The 20,673-nt window shown below is 33.6% G+C and overlaps 1 protein-coding gene across 1 annotated transcript in view; it reads right to left on the bottom strand.

Annotated features, from left to right (window-relative positions):
- Window positions 1-20,673, bottom strand: part of AP3B1 (adaptor related protein complex 3 subunit beta 1) — a 185,870-nt gene that overhangs the window by 145,339 nt on the left and 19,858 nt on the right. The window contains exons 2-6 of the mRNA XM_081131585.1: window positions 16,771-16,846; window positions 13,602-13,676; window positions 4,932-5,027; window positions 3,936-4,096; window positions 1,799-1,865 (exon numbers count right to left, since the gene is read on the bottom strand). Of these exons, the coding sequence (XP_080987711.1) occupies window positions 1,799-1,865; window positions 3,936-4,096; window positions 4,932-5,027; window positions 13,602-13,676; window positions 16,771-16,846 (475 nt within the window). The remainder of the gene's footprint in view (window positions 1-1,798; window positions 1,866-3,935; window positions 4,097-4,931; window positions 5,028-13,601; window positions 13,677-16,770; window positions 16,847-20,673) is intronic.

Below are 20,673 nucleotides of genomic sequence, written 5' to 3'. Positions count from 1 at the left end.
TCTCCAAGTATAATCTCATGTATAATACAATATTTTAAAAAATATATAGTGAAAACCTCATTAAAGAAATTAAAATGTTCAACAGAACATATTCACTTAATGTAAAAATAAAGCAATAAAGGAGGAATGAGGAACCAAAAAGACACGCATCTGTAAATTCAACTATATCAATAACAACATTAAATGTGAATGGATTAAATAATCTAATCAAAAGGCACATATTGCAAAACTGGATTAAAAAACAAAATCCAACTATATGCTGTCTACAGGAGACACACATTAGATTAAAAAAATACCAACAGTGCCCTGGCTGGTTTTGCTCAGTGGTTAGAGCATCCGCCAGCAGACTGAAGGGTCCCAGCTTTGATTCCGGCCAAGGGCATGTACTTTGGATGCAGGCTCAATCCCTGGCTCAGGTCGGGGCATGTGAAGGAGGCAACCAATGTGTCTCTCTCACATTGATGTTTCTCTCTCTCATTCCCTCTCTCCTTTCCACTCTCTCTGAAAAGCAATGGAAAAAATACCCTCGGGTGAGGATTAAAAAAACAACAACCAACAGGTTGACAATAAAAGCAAGAAAAAAGATATATCATGTAAACAGCTACCATAAAAAAGCTGGAGCAGCTGTACTTGTAATGAACAAAATAGACTTTAAAATAAAAAGTATTACTAGAGATAAGTGGACATTTTATAATGACAAAAGGAAGATAAAACAATTATGAACATATATGCACCAAACATCAGAACTCCTAAATATATGAAGTAAATACTGGCAGAATTAAAAGAAGAAATAGACAGCTCTACAATAATAGCAGTAGACTTCAATACTCCACTTTCAATAATGGATAAAACCACCAGGCAGAATATCAAAGAAATGGAAGACTTGAACAACACTATAAACTAATTAGATCTAACAGACATAGATAGAACACTCTACCCAACAACAGCAGAATACACATTCTTCTCGGTGCACACTGAACACTCTCCATGATAAACCATATGCTATGACATTCAACAATAGCTATATGGGGCTGGCGGCTACTATATATGGATAGCTGCTATGTGTAGATATACACATGCTCCTTGGTGATATCATCCTAAAATGAGCAGGCATCTTTTTCCTCAATAGTTGAGCCACATAGGTGGGTGCAGAAGCCTCCATCAAAGAAACCATTTTACCAGCTCCTCCAGAGGTCTGCTCACAGAACCCATGCGTCATCACTATTCCTACATCTCATTATCACTACACACAAAGAATGGGAGTGGAAAAGAAAGGAGGAGGACTTATGTACATTCCTAAAAGACGACTCATATTAGCCAGTAAGAGCATTCTTACCAGCCAATAAAAGAGACTTGTACATATGAAAATGCTTAGTATTAAAAAAAAATTATAATCCTAAGATACACTCCTCTAATTTTTTAGTATCTCTTTAATACTTTTTAAAACTTTATTTGAAAACAATTATTTGTTCCCAAGTGATTCAGCTTTTAAAAATTATAATAAATCACTGCTTGAAATAAAAACTTTGGAACTAAAAGCAGTCAACAATTTAGCCACATACTAAACAAAGAATTTTTCCCAAGTTGCTCTTCTCCCAATTCTAATGAAGAAACATGTAACAAGCTAAAATTCTAAATGAAATCCTTTTCTTTACATGGATAATTTTATTCTTCAAGGACTGTAATGCTCTACTTTTATACTATTCAAAATCAATAATAATATCAAATATACAATGGTAAAATGATACTATGTAAATAAAATATAATTGTAAATTTGACATGAAAGTATATTACTTACTGTGCTTTTATCCTTCAGAAGTTTTTCAATAACTTCAATTAACATTTCCTTCTGCTCTGGATCAAGGCTAAAACATAAAAAGAAAAGCACATACATTAAGTTTTTTCCTTTAATTCTAACTTTAAATGAAGCTAACCATTTCAAAAATATTGAGAAATCTTTAAAGAGGGAAGGGAAAGTGAGAATTATATAAAGATAGAAACAAACACAAAATGAATTTAATGTAAAATGGGATGCTTTTCCTCCCAAATGTGTCCTATTATCTCTCTCTAAAATTGCTTATATTAATTAAACTCAGATACCAATACCATTAAGAAAGTATTTAAAGAGCAAGTTCATTTCTTTAAAAAAAAGCTGAAAAAACCTTACAAACAAAATTACAAATAGATAAACCACAAATCCTTTTTTTGAGTGAAGGGAAAAATAACAGGATAGCAAACATGTTCTAATATAGATATGTAATTGTCAAAAACAAATACACTGAATTTCTAAATAAGAATTTTGTATCATTCTAGTCCACTGATGGAAACATACATTATAAAACCTGTCATCTAAAACCAAGAAATATAAGCAAAGGCACAGAATTGAGAAATGCATCTTAACAGCAGCTCTAATCACTAAAATATTGACACAATATAATTTCTTCCTAGCATGGAATTCTATTGTTGTTCATTCATGGAGTAGTTAAACAATGGGTGTACAACAATAAATAAGCAGAGGTTAGTCAAGACAGTGCCAAACATAATCCCACCATATAACGGAGACCTGTAAAAGGGATTATGTGGATTTTAAGAGGAAGGGCACCAATGGAGGCAGGAGGGTTGTGGAGGGTTTCTTAAGGAAGTGAGATCTCAGAGGAATCTTAATTAAACAACTGAGTTTAGAGCTGGAGTAAGGAGGAAATTTTCTAGGTAAAGATTAAAGGAGGAACAAGAGATAGTAATGAGATAAAAAACATTTTATGTAGAGGACTAACTGGCAGTAGTGAGCTACTAGACTGTAAATTCAAGGCCAGGAGAGGAAGAGCTGAAGGTGGAGAGATAAAATGGAGCCCAGTGATGAACTTTTAAACCATCAAATTGAGCCTCAATCTTATTCTGCAAGTTTATAACAAGAAAGATAATGAGTGAGAAGCATGATATAACTTTGACAGTTAACCTCTGAAAATTAGTTACTTTTTACAAACATTATATGTTTATTATAAACCATTATAATTATCTGAACATTCAAGTCTTTTACTTCTTTCAAATTTCAGCTCCAGACTCCCTTCTCCAGGAAGTCTTTCCCAACTAATGCCATTTCATTACATCTTAACATTATGAAACCCCTTTTGATAATCTGAGCCCTATCCTATTAAAGGCATTGTTCATGAGCCTTTGTATGTATCATATGCTAATAGCTTATTCAATTATAGATTGCCTTTAATTATTTGGCATATGTTTGATTTTTTCCCTCAAACATGTGATAATACATCCTCTTGTTCCCATACATTTTACACATAGAGCTTAGCACCAGAGACCAAAACAATCTTGATAATAGCTTGTGGAATTAATGGCGACAGAAAATAATACCAAATTACTTCATATAATAATCTTTTTATTTAGGCAATATGTTTACCACAGAGATCAAGAAATGTATGGCATTTTAATAAGTACCACACAAATACGGTATGGTGCTGTATTTTAAAAATTATTTACTAAAATAGCTCTGGAAAAGAATCAGACAAGGAAGAAAACAGCAGGACCAAAGAGGAAGAAAGGGAAACAAAGTGAGTTGGGAGGATAACATACTTACAATTCCACCCTACAATAAACAGAAAATAATAATTTTTAATAATACATGTGTATGTGTACATGAGAGGTAGACCATATAAATGAGAATTCAAATTCTGATTTTTTTAAGTAATAAAATCTATAAATTACAGGCCCTAACAGGTTTACAAGTAAAAACCTGTGTAGGGTCTCTAAAACCCAAACAAAGACGTCTAAAGAATGTCTGGGGAGTTGGGAGGGGAATACAGTCACTTTTACTTAGTGTAAGAACAGACCAGTTACAAGAGCTAATAAAATAAGCCTCCATGGGCTACAGTATTCTACATAACATTAGAGACGTTTGGTATTACTAACAAAGCACCTACCTGTACAATTTTTGTATTGCATGGGCTGCATTCTTCCTAACATATGGTGATAAATCAGCAGAAGCTTCCTTAATAGCGAGCATCATAATAGGTACAATAATTGGCACTCTAATACTTGACAGAACTCTCAAAGCACTTGCACGAATTAGTTGATTTGAGTCCTAAAAATTATGCGAAAATATTCATCAAAATTTCAAGTTTACAGTATTTCAAAGACATCTTTATGACACAGTTAATAGGTGCTTATAGGGTGCAATGTAACAATAGCGATGGGAAAGCTACTTAATTTAAAATAAATAATCAGCCCGGCCGGGCGTGGCTCAGTGGTTGAGCGTTGACCTAGGATCCAGGTGATCGGGGTTCGATTCCCCGTCAGGGCATATGCTCATGTTGTGGGCTGCAGCAGATCAATGACTCCCTTATCATTGATGTTTCTATCTCTCTCTCCCTCTCCTTTCCTCTCTCTGAAATCAATAAAGATATATTTTTTAAAAAATAAATAAATAAATAAAATAAATAAAATAATCAGTATATGGAAATGGGTAAAAAGGGATTAATAAATGTTTATTTCTCTGAATAATGTTTTAATAAGAAAAAGTGACGTTATAATTCGTGTTGATCATTTACTACTTAACATACTAGGTTTTTTGAGTTTCAAAATAATAAATGGTACAGGTCATAAATTGTATCTTTAAAAAATCATGTTCCCTCTTTGTACGCTTTCAACACCTAGTTGGTACAATGAAGAAGACTTCTCTGATGCACGATAATGATTATACTAAACATAAAAGAACATATACAAACTGAAACATACAGGCAAGGTCCACTTGGTTATATAAATTATTTTCCAAGGGTATTGAACAGGCACTGTGAAAGGCCTTTTAATTCTCTCAAATCACTACTGTGCCATTTAGTGAATTATTGTTCCACTTCTTTAAATGACACACCTTCAACTGTGCAGAAACCTTGTAGCTATTTGCCTGCTCTATTATTTACCTTCAGAGCTCGCTGAAAAGTACTTATGGACAAGAGTGCCAGATCCTGCTGTTCTTCAGCATATCGAACCAGGTAAACATATACTAACTTCTTGATCTGACAAAAAAAATAAAAATCATTTAATCCTAGGCAGAGTGAAAATTAAAAATTCAGTATTTTCTATACCAAAATCCACTTGGAATTTTCTTGAAGTAAAAAACTGAGCCTGATCATAGCTTAGGTTGTAAAATAAAGATAATGTAGGGTGGGGCAAAAGTAGGTTTACAATTTTCACACAGAAAATAATACAGTAAGTAATGCCTGGCTGGGCATGGCTCATTGGTCGAGCATCAACTAGGATCCAGGAGATCGAGGTTCAATTCCCAGTCAGGGCACATGCCTGCGTTTCGGGCTCAATCCCCAGCAGGGAGCATGCAGGAAGCAGCTGATCAATGACGACTCTCTCATCATTGGTGTTTCTCTCTCTCTCTCTCTCCCCTCTTTCTCTCTCTGAAGTCAATAAAGATATATTTTTTTAAAAAAGAAAATAAATCAGCAATTAATAAGCAATAATACAAGAATTAAACTCTGTGTTTTGAGTACTCCTAACTGTAAACCTACTTTTGCCCCACCCTGTATATTGTAGGATAATGAATGATAAAGAGAAAAAGCTTGTTCCTATGGTAATATTCACATTCCAATATACATTACATAATATCTTCAGCTCAGTGAGAAAAATGTGACTAAAATTCCAAAGACTGGAAGTGTGTTCAGAAAACTGTTTTTAAAGGCAATGTAATCACTGTTTATAACAATACTACGATACACAGAAAAATTAAATGAAAATTGGAATTTGAGTTGAACTTCATCAATTGCCTCCTTCTAGCAATGCTCAGAGCCTGTATCTCCCTTCTCAAATATCTTCAGGTACCACTCCCTGATTAATCTCCTTATATATCAGTATAATACCTACCTAAGTTTATGGAATGTTCAAAAAGCATGGGGAAGGAGTGGAAGTTGTTAAACATAGCTGGAATTGATGCTGAAAAGGAAAATCAGTGCTATACTGGGCTACATTTTATATCCTACAAACCAATCTGGCTACTTTAAAGACAACTACCATGGCCTCCCTTCCCTCATACTCCAATTTCCCTTGACACAGCAGAGTTTTGAGTTCCTTTACTACCCTTTTGTTCTCTTCTGAACTCCCTCCAATTTGTCTATATTTCTTCCAGTGCAACATTCTAAACTACAAATGAAAATTAAGCAGAAGAAACTAGTTAAGATTTTGTTCCAGATGAGGTGCTTCTAGTGATAACTAATTTTTTTAAAGGTGCAAAATATTATGCATTGTAAGATCTCATAACTAATTCCTACCTATGACAACACACCTTTTCCAAATGTGCTACTGACTAAATCAAGTCATACTTGAATAATTGTCCTGATGAAGTGTTGTTGTTTTTTTTAAAAAAGAAGGGCAAGATCTTACACTTACCTATAGAAATGTTCAACAACTTAAATTTAACCCATCACAGCGTCCTATGATAATGTTAGACCTTAATTTGTAATCTGACCTATTTTGCTACTCTCTAAAACTTCATCAGCACAAGTGAAAACTTAATGAGCACATTTTCTACATCATTATTAATAAAAATGCTAAACACACCATTTTTAGTTGATATCAATCCATTCTTCTATGCTATATCACATGGTTAGAGGTGAAAGTAACAAAACAAAAAAATCACCTCCAATTATTCTTCAGTGTTAAATGAATCCACAAAATCTACAACCCTTAACTCAGTACTCAATGCAGTCCAAAATCTGCCCCAAAATTCCTTCTAGTCAAATAGGAACAGTCCCCCAAAATACCTTGTACTTTTTGTCTCAATCTTCATTCAGGTTATCACTCTACTTTTCCCCAAGTTCCATTAACCAAAATCTTCCCAAAAAGCAAAACCAAAACAATAAAATGTCCATTAATAGCTGAGGAGTAAAATAAATACAGTACATCCATATAACACTATACTATGCAACCACTATATAGAATTAAGTAAATCTATACATATTGAAAATATGTCCTTGTAAAATTTTTAAAGGTACAAAATATTATGCATTTTAAGATCTCACTTCTGTATTAATAAAAAAAAAGTACACACATATTGTATTTTATCAATCTAAGATAAACCAGACACACCATTATATAATGAACAAAGAAAGGAACAGCAACAACAAAAAAACCCTGCCAATTATAAGTCTTCATCAATTGTTAAGTCCCAACTACAGAAACAAATGTCTTATAATGGACACACTACACACAGAGAGGCTAAGTAACTTGATCAAGATAGTCTATGAAATGAAGAACCAGGATTCAAACCAGGTAAGCATGAAAACTGAGAAATCTATATAGTAAAATGCTATCAGTAATTATCTCTGGGTGCTGGTATTAACCCGTGACCTTCTTTACATTTTTATATCTTTCTATATTATTTAATTTTTAATACGAATATTAATTTTGTGTTCAGACAAAACAATATATTTTTACTTTAGGAATAAATCTCATCTTTCCAGATGTCCTCCAACACAAAATAATAGTATTTTCTTGGACTATAAAACTATTTAAAAATTTTTATTATAAAAAAATCTCAAACTGAAAATATTTTTAGGATCCCTAGGAAGATAGTTTTTCCTGTAGTGTTGGCAACATACAGCTACCAGAATTTTTGTAAATCTGCTCAAAAGATCAACAAAAACTCAGCTAAATGAACAAACTTTTGCAAGTCAACCAATCTGTTACAATTCCCTGCTTCTAAGCCTGAGACAATCAAGAACTCACTCCTAGAAAGACCACTCCACTGGGTGCCAATCAATCAATGGTAGTCTCACCCAAGTGGCTCGCAGCTACATAAGATATCAACCCACTTAGGCCCCTGAAAGTCAATGAACCATTTTTTTTTTTTTTTAATAAAGCCTTTAAATAATCACTTAGAACCAATGATCTTGCACAAAAATACAAATGGGTTCCAAAATTATGTGTATACAAGTAGATAAGATGGCAGCCAAATGATCTAAAATATCCCCAATGTTTTAGATTTCTTTAATGAAAATAAAAATTAAAAAATTTTTGAATTACAGTTTTAAGAAGCACTCATTTAATTATTTATAACAGTGTCAAAAAGCAAATAACATTTGCAGGCTGACTGATTTATATATAAGCAATTTCAATATATCAAATCAATACACAAGATGTATTAAAGAAAGATTATTTCTCAACTCGGAAATGAACACAAGGTTATTTAATACAGAAATCATTCCCTATTCATCTGTATATTTCCATTACCTATCACAGTGCATGGCTTATAGTAAGAGCTCAATAATTATCAGGTGAATGAAACGTCACAGCCTGATTGTAGACTGAAAAAAATTAAGACATTTCCCATTAGATTGCTACATCTAGGATCTAACTTACCACCAATGGTTATAATTCACATCTATTCAGATGTCTAGGAGGACACCAACATACTATGAAGAAATGATAGGTATTATAATGACTGCCTCTAAAGTCTTTAATTGGTGGGTTTTAAAAAATTAATCATCTAGAATATTCTTTCTCCTTACTAATTATATTCAGACCTCAGTCTACAGTTTTCTGGAAAGTTTTGAAAGAAGAATGGGTCAGAGTTCACCCACACCCTCATCCTCTTGTGATTTCTTAGCAACACCTTTATTTACCAAGAACTAGTACAGCCAACTTTTAAAGCTGAATTATAAACTCCAGAATATATCCAGAAGTTTATATTGGCAACACTGAAACATTCAGAACCACTAGCTAGTAGGTATTGCTATAATTACTCACTATTACAGAAGGATTTTTGTGACTGTTATAGCAAAAAGCATAACAATATTAAATCACAGAAGGTTGCAAAACACTAAATTTGTTCTAGTTCTGTTATAAGAATCAATCAATATTGACCACAAGAGGCCTACGACTGACTGGCTGCAGGTGTGCAGAGAAAACCTAACTTTCCCTGAAATCATTCTGTGACCAGAAATGGGAGTACTTAAAGATCCGTGACTACACCATTTTCTGATCAGTTACTTTCATTCAATGTTACAACACTCCTTGCTGTAAAGCTAATCATAGCAGAGCCCCAGTAGGCTGGAAGAACACAGGCAGATCTGTTTAATTAGTTTATCAATACTAGTACATCAAACTTCATGAGTTATTGACTAAACCTTTGATTATTTTTGTACTATAACCACTGATTGCTTACTAGGTCACTTTTGGTATCATTTAGCATCAAATGGCAGATGACGTATAGCTCAACTGTGTGTCTAAGGCAGCATGTACTTATAAAAATGAATTCTGCACTTGAAAGCAATAAAACATCAATCCTCTTTAAGAAGCTTATGTCAGTTTTCCCACAACATTAGAGGATTAAGCATGTTGTTTTTTTTTAAAAAAAACTAACAACGTATTCCAAGAACAAAAGAAATTCAAACAAATAGACCAGTAATTATGTTTATAGTAACGTTTTGTTGCAAAACATTAGGCAGCAAACCAGAATCTGATTGTAAAGGAAAATAATGAACAAATAGAAAAGTCTAATGTTATAACTGTCTGAAAGGTATAAACAGGTTTGAATGAACAATAACTAGTACAGAATTTTCTGTTTACAACAAGACAACTACAAGTTCAAGGAGGACTAGTTCATTGACTACCGATTTAAGGACTTGGTCATTTCTACTCATACTTAAAACAAAAAATTTATACCAATGCCAGATACCTCCCCAAAGGACAGCTAATACCAGATGTTGATAAGAGGTCAAACTAAGGTGGTAAAAGGAGAAAGGAATAATCAAAGAGGAAGAATGGCGCCAAAAGGGGAATGGTCTAAGATTGGTTCTGAAGTCAAGCCACTATTACTCTAGCTGTGTGACCTTGGTCAGATAAAATTAACCTCTCTGCTACTTTGTCCTCATAGACTAAAATGGAATTATATCACAAAGCAATAACAATAAGATAATTAAGATAACCCTCCCCTCCTAATCTTTGAAAATTAAACAACATACTTCTAAATAACCCATGAGTCAAAAAAAACCTAAAGTAAATAAAGTATTTTTAACTGAATGACAATGAAAATAATAAAATTATAATTTGGAAAAAGCAAGTAAGACAATGCTAATAGGAAAATACATAATATTAAAAGCTTATATTATCAAGCTTATATCTGAGTTCCCAACTCAAAATACTAGAATAAAATAAAACCCAAATTAAGTAGGATGAAATATAAAAGATATATACAAAAGTCAATAATCATATTGAAAAAAATGACACAGAAAACAGAAAAAAAAATTGATTAAAATAAAATTTTTTCAAGATCAATAAAATTGATAAGCCTCTAAAATCAATCAAGGAAAAAAAAATTTTACTAGCATCAGGAATGAAAGCAGAAACATCACTGAGAAAGCGACAGCCATTAAAAGGATACTAAGGGAATGTTAACAACTTTATGCCAGTAAACTGAGAACCTAGATGAAATGGATTAATTCTTGAATGACAAATTAGCAACACAGATCCAAGAAGAAATAGAAAATCTAAATAGTCCTGTGTTTGGAGTCCGCAAGACTCTCTTGAAGTTTGATGTTTTGCTAGCAGAATTCAAAAGGCTCAGAAAGCTGTTATACTCAGGGTTATGGTTCATTACAGCAAAAGTAAAATCAGCAAAAGGAAAAGACATATGGGGCAAAATCCAAAGGAAACAAGGCACAAGATTCCAAGATTCCTTCTGCTAGTGGAGTCACATAAGACCTGCTTAATTCCTTCAGCAACAATGTGTAATAACATGTACAAAGAACTGCCAACCAGTGGAACTTTATTAAGACAGATTGTCCTGGCTTTTTATTACAGATCAGTCATGTAGGTACTGCATGCCTAGCTTACGTATACTGTCATCAGTATGTATGATATTAGTAACTAAAGCTCCAGACCATATAAGGAAAGCAAATTTTTACCATAAATCATATTTAGTATAAACAATTGGACAAATTGGTATACCATGGCTCAAGACCCCAGGCACATGAAATATTCTTATCAGACAGAGCAGTCCAAGAACTCAGTTTGCCAGGGCCAATCAAGGGTCAGTCATGAAAACAGACCTTTCTTGGGAATGTACAGGGTTTGAACAACCCAAGTTGGCTGAGTTAACTGTTTCCCAGACAGGCTTATACCAAGTAAACAATTTAAATTCAAAATTTAAAACCTTTGCCCAGATGACTACTAACTGGATAGAATAAAACAATACCAATTCTACACATACTCTTTCAGACAACAAAGGAGAAATAACTCCTAATTCATTTATAAAACTAGTATTAACCTGATTACCCTGGTATCAAAACCAAAGCCATTACAAGAAAAAGAAAAAATTCTTCAATACCATATAGATGCAAAACTCCTTAATAAAATTTTTGTTACCAAGTCCATTCTAACAATATACTAAAAGGTCAATACACCATAGCCATGAGATATTTATCCCGGGAATAGAAAGGCTTAATAACTGAAAATCAATTCCAGTCACTTATCACCATATGAAGAGAATAGAGAAAAATCATATGATAATTTTCATAGTTATAGACAAAGCACTTGACAAAATTCAAACCTCATTCATTATAAAAGTTCTCAGCAAACTAAGGATAGAAAGAACATCCTCAACATGATTACAGGCATCTGCCTACAGCTATCATCACATTCAGTGCTAAAAGACTCAATGCTTTCTACATCAGAAACAAGGCAAGGATGGTCACTCTCAATACTTCTATTTAACATGGTAATTCAGGTTGTACTCAATGTAATATGACAAGAAAAAGACAACAGAAAAATAAAATTATATTTGTACATAATTTGATCATTTATGTAGCAAAGATTAAGAAATCCTATAAAATAGATATCAGAACTAATAAGTAAATTTAGCAAGGGCACAATCTGCATGTTAGCAGTGACCAACTGGAAAATGAAATTAAAAAGGTAATACCATTTGAAACTACTAAAAACTAAATTTCATAATATGTGCAAAAATTGTATACCAAAAACTACAAACACTGCAAAGGGAAATTACAGAAGAGCATGTTCATGGATTGAAAGACTTAATATGGTAAAGATGGCAATTCTCCCCAAAATGACATATAAATTCATTGCAAACAATATCAATTCCAACAGGCTTTTGAAAAAATTGGGATGCTGATTTTAACACTTATGTAGAAAGACAAAGGACCCAGATTAGCCCAGAACAAGACTAGAGAGGAACTTATCCTGCCTGACTTCAGGACTTACTATGAAACTACAGTACACAAAACAGTGTAGTACAGGCATAAGGATGCACATATAGATCAATGAAACAGAAAAAAGTTGAAAAATATACTCATATGATCAAGGATTTTTCACAAAAGTGGCAAGGTAATTCAATGGGGAAAAGATATAGTTTTCTTAATAAATGATAACAGAACAACTATCTCGGGGAAAATGAACCTCGAACCTTACCTCGCACATAACACACAATCTAATTTGAAATGTAGTGCAACAAAGAGTCAACATACCAGGCCAGAGACTGCTTTCCTTAGGAAGTCTGCTTACGAACTGGCCCTGACTAATACCTGGGACTTTGAATTTGTGGGGTATTCCCGCCCGCATTCCTTAACTAATAAGGGTGGTTTACACGCAAACAATATGCTCTGGGCTAAACACTACTCTTTCTGTGAGTCTGGGATTTTAGTATATGCTGGGCAGTTAATGCCTACATGAACAGCCCCCAATGAAAGCTCATTAAAGTGAAAGCTCATTAAGTCTTTAATGAGCCTTCCTAGTAGAAAACACTCCACACTTTTCATTACAACTGATGCTGAAAGTATCGAATGTCTGAAGGGTCTTGGGTTTGATTCCAGTCAAGGGCACATACCTCGGTAGTGGGCTCGATCCCTGGCCCAGTCAGGGCACACGGAAGAGTCAACCAATTGATGTGTCTCTCTCACATCAATGTTTCTCTCTCTCTCTCTCTTTCTCCCTCCCTTCCACTCTCTCTGAAAAGCAATGGAAAAAATATCCTCAGCTGAGGATTAAAAAAAAAAGTATACTATAAGTCCTAGTGGTAGACTGCTGTAATAAGTAAAAAAAACACTCTGTACACCCCAGAGTAAGCACCTACTGAATACATAAACAAAACAAGGAGATATGATCTTAAGGATATTGTTAATTATAATAATATTATATTGATTTCACTTATAATCAATAATTATAATATTGATTATAAGTGAAAAAAGTTCCTATATCCTTAATTTCTACCTGTTATACTCCATTTACGTCCACCGAAAACATCTGCCCTGATGTCACCAGGTCCTTAAAAATATTCTTCAATGGAGACTGTTCCTTCTCCCAACTTCCCAGATTCAGAAAGAGGACTGACAAGGCATATTCCTTGTCAACGGATGCTCACAGTTGCTAACAATGGGCAAATAGGAGGCATGTATGGTGTTTTGAATCTTATGCAGGTATCACTACTTCCTACTGAGTAAACATACCCGCTTCAGAATCAACAAAAATCTAGTGATACTTAAATATCTTGTGATGCATTTCAAGTAAGAGAAAGCATATGATTCTCTTCCAACAAAACGAATCATGAAAATTATGAATCAAGACAGTACCTCAATATTTTTACTGGCCACATTCTTCACAACAGCAGGAAACAGTTCAGATGCATTTTTCCCTTTTGCAATCATCTGAAGAATAAAAGTGGAATATTAGGGCTGAAACTTCTTTATTTTTTATTTATTTATTTTTAATTTTATTATTATTTAAAATATTACAGATGTCCCTTTTTCTCCCCAATGACCCATTCCACCCCGTTCCTTCCCCCTCCCCAGTCCCTCTCCCCACCATTGTCCATGTCCTTGGGTTGTGTATATATGCACATAAATTTTTTGGTTACTCTCTCCCCCTCCACCCACCCTCCCTCCTCTATCCCTCTGACATTCATCAGTCTCATCTATGCTTCCATGTCATTGAAACTTCTTTTAAATTATTCATTTGAAAATAAAACACAAATTCTACATTAAATATTTATAAGACTGTATCTGCAAATAAGCTATGGAATTAACAAGCTGAACTCTTTCTGAGTCATCTTATCCCAACTATCTGCAGCAAAGAACAAAGACCAATCAATCTCTCCTGTGATACTACAAAGATTTTGAACAAAGTAATTATTTTTCCCTTGGCTTTACTTCATAGGTTCCCCGACTTCTCCAATCATTACTTTTCAAAGTTCCCTTCACCAAGCCCTCTTTCTCTGACCACTAAAGTTATGTGTACCACAATCTTTTCAGGCTACACTATTCCACAATCTCTGAAACTAAGATTTCACTCAACCTCATGACTTAACTCTAACCTCTATAGGGATCAATTCCATGGACTCTAGCCCTAACTCTGAGTTCTAGTTCTACTTCTCTAACTGGACATCATTAGATGTGTCTCTCATCCCACACTTGCTATGTCTAAAACCAAACACATTCTCAAGATAAAATGGTACTCTGCTAGAAATCCACCAATTTTCCCAAAAACTAGAATACCAAACATTATATCAGACGATTATACCAAACAAATCAAACAATTATGCCCCAAACCATAGAATTATCTTGTTCTCTTATAACTAGGACCTGTTGTGATTTTTATCAAAGTAAACTGATCTACTTACTATCAGAACATTCTCTGGCTCCTCTATGCCTATGCTCAGATCATGCCCCCAACCCAATTCTTCTTACATTTCTGAGTTCTAACTTTCTATCTAGAGTATTATCAAATTCTAATCATTCTCCCTTGCTAGAGCCAGCTCCTCACACCTAGCTCACTGTGACATCCAAGCCTAACTTCCTCTATAATTTGTTAAATCTTCACTTTTCATTTGGAATCTCTAATGTTTTTCCCCCCATTTATTTCAATTTTATGTCTACCTGAATTCTTCCTTCACTCTCATTGTCAGAATATATCTCTATGTCTTTTAAGTCTAGACTTCGGTAGCCACAAAATAAAGTTTTTAAGTACAGGATAATTTTTTGAAAAGGGATTCTTTATGAATTACACACCATATCTAAGAAACAATCTAAAAAAAGATAGAAGATATTATTTTTATAAATTTACAATTGTTTAATATACAATGTAATATTTGAAGCATTATAATCCCAGGTAGCAATTTTCAGAAGACCTTTCTACAACACAGCTTTAAAACATAGGCTAGTCTTTTCATATTCTATTTCCTTACCTGGGATATTATTTGAGTATTTTAAAAAGTCTGCTGTGTATTACAGGAGGTTCACAAAATACTGCAGCTAAAACATCTTTAAATGATTTTACACCTCTCTCAATTTCCTCATCTGTAAAATAAGGAGAGAGGGATTAAATGTTCTCTAGGGCCCCCTCAGTTATTCAGTGATTACTTCAAGTCAGAGATCCTGTCCTATTATATCCTGTTCTAAGGCTTCCTTAACTTTATTCTACAGAATGCTATTCAAAAGGATGTCAATACCTTAGAGGAGAAAAAAACCCTACAGTCCAATTCATTCAATAAATATTTCCTGGGAGTACACTACATGAGAGGGATTATTCTAGGCCTTGGAAATACAATCAAGAACAATACAAAGTCCTTGTCCATTGGAGCTTACCTTCTATTGGGGGTGAGGGACACTAAACAAATATAACATGTGAAGTGGTAAAGAGACTACTATGGTATGTGCCCTGACCAGGAACCAAACCAGCAACCTTTTAGTGCACAGGACAATGCTCAACCAACTGAGCCACTCCAGTTGGGCTCTCAAATTTGTATATTTGAGTTTTAGAACAACCCACCTTTTAACAGAACATATTGATACCCAAAATCATCTTTCATAAATGGAATTTGGACTTTGATATATTAAGAGGATTTTTCAAACTCTCATATGGTGGCAGTTGTGCTGTCACCTTATTACAAAAGAGTTTATTTGTGCAATTATACAAATTTAGTACATTTTGACCTCATCATATAAAATTGTGTAGAAAATAAAATCAGCAATGGTGGTGATAAAAAGCATAGTAGCAATGAAAAAGACAAGTTTTGTGAATTTAATTCCATTGAACTAAAATCAGAACTATTTAGCATTAGGTAGTCACTAAATTAAGCCAGTTCTTTTCACTCTGAATGTAAAATATCAAATGAAAAGAGAGCAAGTGCTCTCTTTGCAAAAATATTTTATTAATGATTTTATATATAATTAGAAATTGAGTTATATTTTTAGCTCTCTGACAATGGAAACCTTCTACTAACATTAACCAAGTGTTTAAATTTTGCATTACAAGTGAAAACTGGACAATGCTCTTATGTTTACTAATACTCATTAGAAGCTCTATGCTACTAAATTGAAAAAACATTTCTATTGGAATTAATGAAATTTAAAACACAGAAGAAAGCATGCACACAATTTTTAGGTCATGAAATGATAAAAAAAAAAAAAATCCATTAGCTAATTAGTATCCCTCTTTGCAGGAAGTCAAAATATTGTTGTATATAATCTATTTATCTTCAAAAGATTAGCTTTCTTTATCTCATAGGAGAAATACCTTGACATTAAGAGGGAAACCAAAACACAGAAAAGAGAATTAGAACTCAAGTTTCTGAATTTTAACACTTCATTACTTCTTCCAAAACATTTTAGATAGGAAATTCTAAGTTAATATAGAAAAGCAAATGACATGTTCAATTTGGTATTTATCATATTATTTAATATGTATATTTAGCACAATTGCATGTTCATTTCCCAAAAAATTAAAATGATCTATTTTACCTACCCCAACAATCCGTTTCATAGCATCCAATTTAGCAGAATCTTTGTTGCTCTCTAACATGTGCTTTAGATCTTCATTCCTATATAAAAAAAGAAAAAAAATCCATATCTAGATTTTCACATAATATAGTTATTAAAATATATCATTTCCATAAGAATTAGAAATATGATGGGCAATGTTAAATAAGTGCATTCTTATTTATAATTAAATATGTATTTCTCATCTTAACCCTATAAAATAATATCAAGTGTTATGGTGTTGCTATAAAGCCCATCAATTAAACAAAAATATAAAACTGTACCTCAGTTCTGGGCAAAATATTAATGTGAACACAGGTATACAGATTCTCTTATCCCAAAATTTCTTCTGTGTAATCATAAAAAATAAGAAAAGTCCTTGACTCAGCACTAAAATATTTTCATAAGTCAAAAAGTAAAAACTTTCTTCAGAATATCTCAAGAAAGATCACTGATTAAAGAAAAGCTTTGTGTCATTTACACCACCCCGTTTTCCCCCGATTTCCTCCCATAAAAGAACATAAACATGAAGGGGAACCCCAAATGATTCTCCCTAACTGAAAGACTTAAGTAAAGGCAATTTTAACATCTAAACAAGATGCATAAGACAACTCTGATTAATCTCCAGAAAAATATGCTGAGAAGTTAGTCCTAAAAGGTTACATACTGTATTATTCCATTTATATAATAGTCTTGAAATAACAAAATTATAGAAATGGGGAAAGATTAATGGTTACTAAAGGTTAAGGTCAAGAAAGGGAAGGATGGATATAAAAGAGCAACACAAGAGATAGTAATGGAACTGTTAGTAACTTTGTCGTCATGGTTACATGAACCTACACATGATGAAATGGCATAGAACACACTCTCACACACACACACACTCACACATACTCACATATAAGTACAAGTAAAACTGGGGAGATCTGAACAAGATTGGTAGATTTTTATCAGTGTCAACCTCCTGGTTGTGATACTGTACCATAGTTTATCATTGAAGGAAAATGGGTACTAGGTAACAAAATCTCTGTATTATTTCTTATAACTGCATGTGAACCAATTATACAATTACTGTACCTCAAAATAAAAAGTATAATTTTTTAAAAGTTATATACCAACTCATTTATAACAAGACCAACAGGCCAATAAAAAAAATGGTCAAAAGAGCTGAAGAGACATTTCACAAAAGATTAGCAATGCCAATAAGCACATGAAAAAATACTTAAGATCATTAATTATCAGGGAAATGGAAATTAAATGAGATGCCATTAAACACCCATTAGAACAGCTGAAATTAAGAGAGAGACAATAACAAATGTGGCTAGGGATATGGAGCAACTGGAACTCTCACACTTCTGGTAGGAATGTAAAAAACCCCCACAAAAAAACACTTTGAAAAACCAGGAATTTCTTACAAATTTAAACATAAACCTACCATGTGACCCAGTCATCCACTCCCCAGAAAAATACATAGTTCCACATAATGACTTACATGAATAATCATAGCAGCTTTATTCATAATAGTAAAAAATTGGGGGGGAGGGGTCTAAATGTGATTTAGCCGTACATTGGAATACCACCCAGCAATGAAAAAGAATTAACCACTGATATATGCAACAGGATAGATGAATTCTCAAAATCATTGCGCTGAGTGAAAGACGACAGATGCAAAAGAGCATGACTTATTCATTCAAAATTCTAGAAAATGCAAACTAATCTGTAGTGGCAGAAAGTAGATCAGTGGTATCCTGGTGCCATAGGATAGAAGGAGAAATGGACCACAAAGGGACATAAGAAAATTTCTCATTCCATAAGACAATGGAAATGTTCTGTATCTTCTTAATTGTGGTGGTGATTTCACAGGTGTATGACCAATACCTTTTATGTCAAAAGATCTGATTATAGTCTTTAGGTGGATCATTCTTACATGTAAATTATACCTCCATAAAGTTATTATTAAAAAGTTTTATCGTGGTTTTTTTTTCTCATGTGTAAAGATGCTTAGTTCTCCAAAAGACGACTAAAAGACATACATCTATTTCTGAGAACCACATTATTAGGTATCAGGTAAGCTGCCACCATTTTACATACTTTGAAATTAAGGTATCATATTTAAGCTTCATGCTTATGCAAAAATTTAAATCACTGAATCTTATTTTAGTAAATCAAACAAAAATCCTCTTAAATGACTGCAGGAAACTAAGACTGTCGCATTATGAATTGTAACTAACTATTTGCAAGTTATTATTTTTAAATTAGCAATCTTTCATAGTTTTTACAACAAACTCTGTAGCAAAGAGATTTTTTTAAAATTTGCTCTGACTCCATGCAACATAGTGAAATCACTAAAAAGAAAGTATCAGAAGCTCTTTCATTTCAATTTAGATTTAAAAGTAGGTCAGGCCCTGCCCAGGTGGCTCAGTTGATTGAAGTGTCATCCTGTGCACCAAAAGGTTGAGGGTTCGAGTCCCAGTTAGGGCACGTACCTAGGTTGCAGATTTGATTCCTGGTTGGGGCATGTACGGGAGGCAACTGATTAATGTTTCTCTCTCTCTCTCTATCTCTCTCTCTCACTTTTCCCCTTCCTCTCTCTCTGAAAAATCAATAAACATATATCCTTGTGTGAGGATTAAAAATTAATTTAAAAGAATAAAAAAATAAAAGTAGATCATAAGAGCTTGATTACTCCAAACAGATAACCTTGACAAAAAAAAATATTTCATTTAGTTTTGTACATTTTACAAATTTAGGCCTAATGTAGGCAAGTAAGTGCTTACCAAGAATGAATGATTAATCAGGCCTTGTTATGGGCTGAGTTGTTGACATCCTAACCCCCAAGAATGTGACTATATTTAAAGATAGAGCCTCTGCAGAGTTAAAATGAGGTCATTATGGGTGGGCCCTAATCCAATATGACTGATGTCTTTGTAAGAGCAGATTAGGTGTCAGACACGCAAAGACCAAGGGATGGCAACGTGAGGACAGAGCAAGAAGGTAACCATCTGCAAGGGAGGGAAAGAGGCTCAGAAGAAACAAAACCTGCCAATACCTTGATCTCGGACTTCTAGACTCCAGAATTAGGAAAAAATAAATTTCTGTTGATTAAGTCATCTAGTCTGTGGTATTTTATTATGGCAGCCCTGGCAAATTAACATAATAGTTAAATGTTACAAACTGTCACTGCAGTAAAAACAAAACAAAAAAACCCACAAATGAGCCCTGGCCAATGTGGTTCAGTGGTGAAGAGCAGTAGCCCGCCCACAGAAAGGTCTAGGGTTCGATTCCCGGTTAAGGGTATGTCCCTGGGTTGCAGGTTGGATCCCTGGCCCTAGGGGTGCATGCATGAGGCAACCAATTGATGTCTATCTCTCACATCAATGTTTCTCTCTCACTCTCTCTCTCCCTCCCCCGCACCCTCCTTTTCTCCCTCCCTTCCACTCTCTCTAAAAATCAACGGAAAAAATGTCCTTGGTTGAGGATTAATAATAAATTAATAATTAAACAAATGAAAGCTAAGAACATTTTTTTCCAAAAAGAGTAGAGGCAATGAAATTCATCATGGAAAAAAAAATTACTTTTCCTTTCCAAACAGCTCATAAAATTAAATGCAATGGTGACTGCTAGTGGGACATAAAAATTGTTAAATAATTACAAGACTAACTTTTCCTAATTAAAAATACAGCTAGATAATATATAAATAGTAGAGACAGCAATATATAAAACCTATACCTGAGGAAATACAACTACCAAATGTTAAAATACTATAAATGTTCACTGTAATGAATTTAGAATCTCTTCTTAAAAATTCACAGCCTCTTTCACATTGCACAGGAAACTGAAAAAGTAGAAAAAATAATGGAACCACATATGAGTTTTTTCCCCTTCTAAC

This window comes from Miniopterus schreibersii (genome assembly GCF_964146895.1).
Source record: "Miniopterus schreibersii genome assembly, chromosome: 3".
Lineage (NCBI taxonomy): Eukaryota > Metazoa > Chordata > Mammalia > Chiroptera > Miniopteridae > Miniopterus > Miniopterus schreibersii.
The sequence above is the reverse complement of the archived record's forward strand: the minus strand, read 5'-3'. Positions and strand labels throughout refer to the sequence as shown.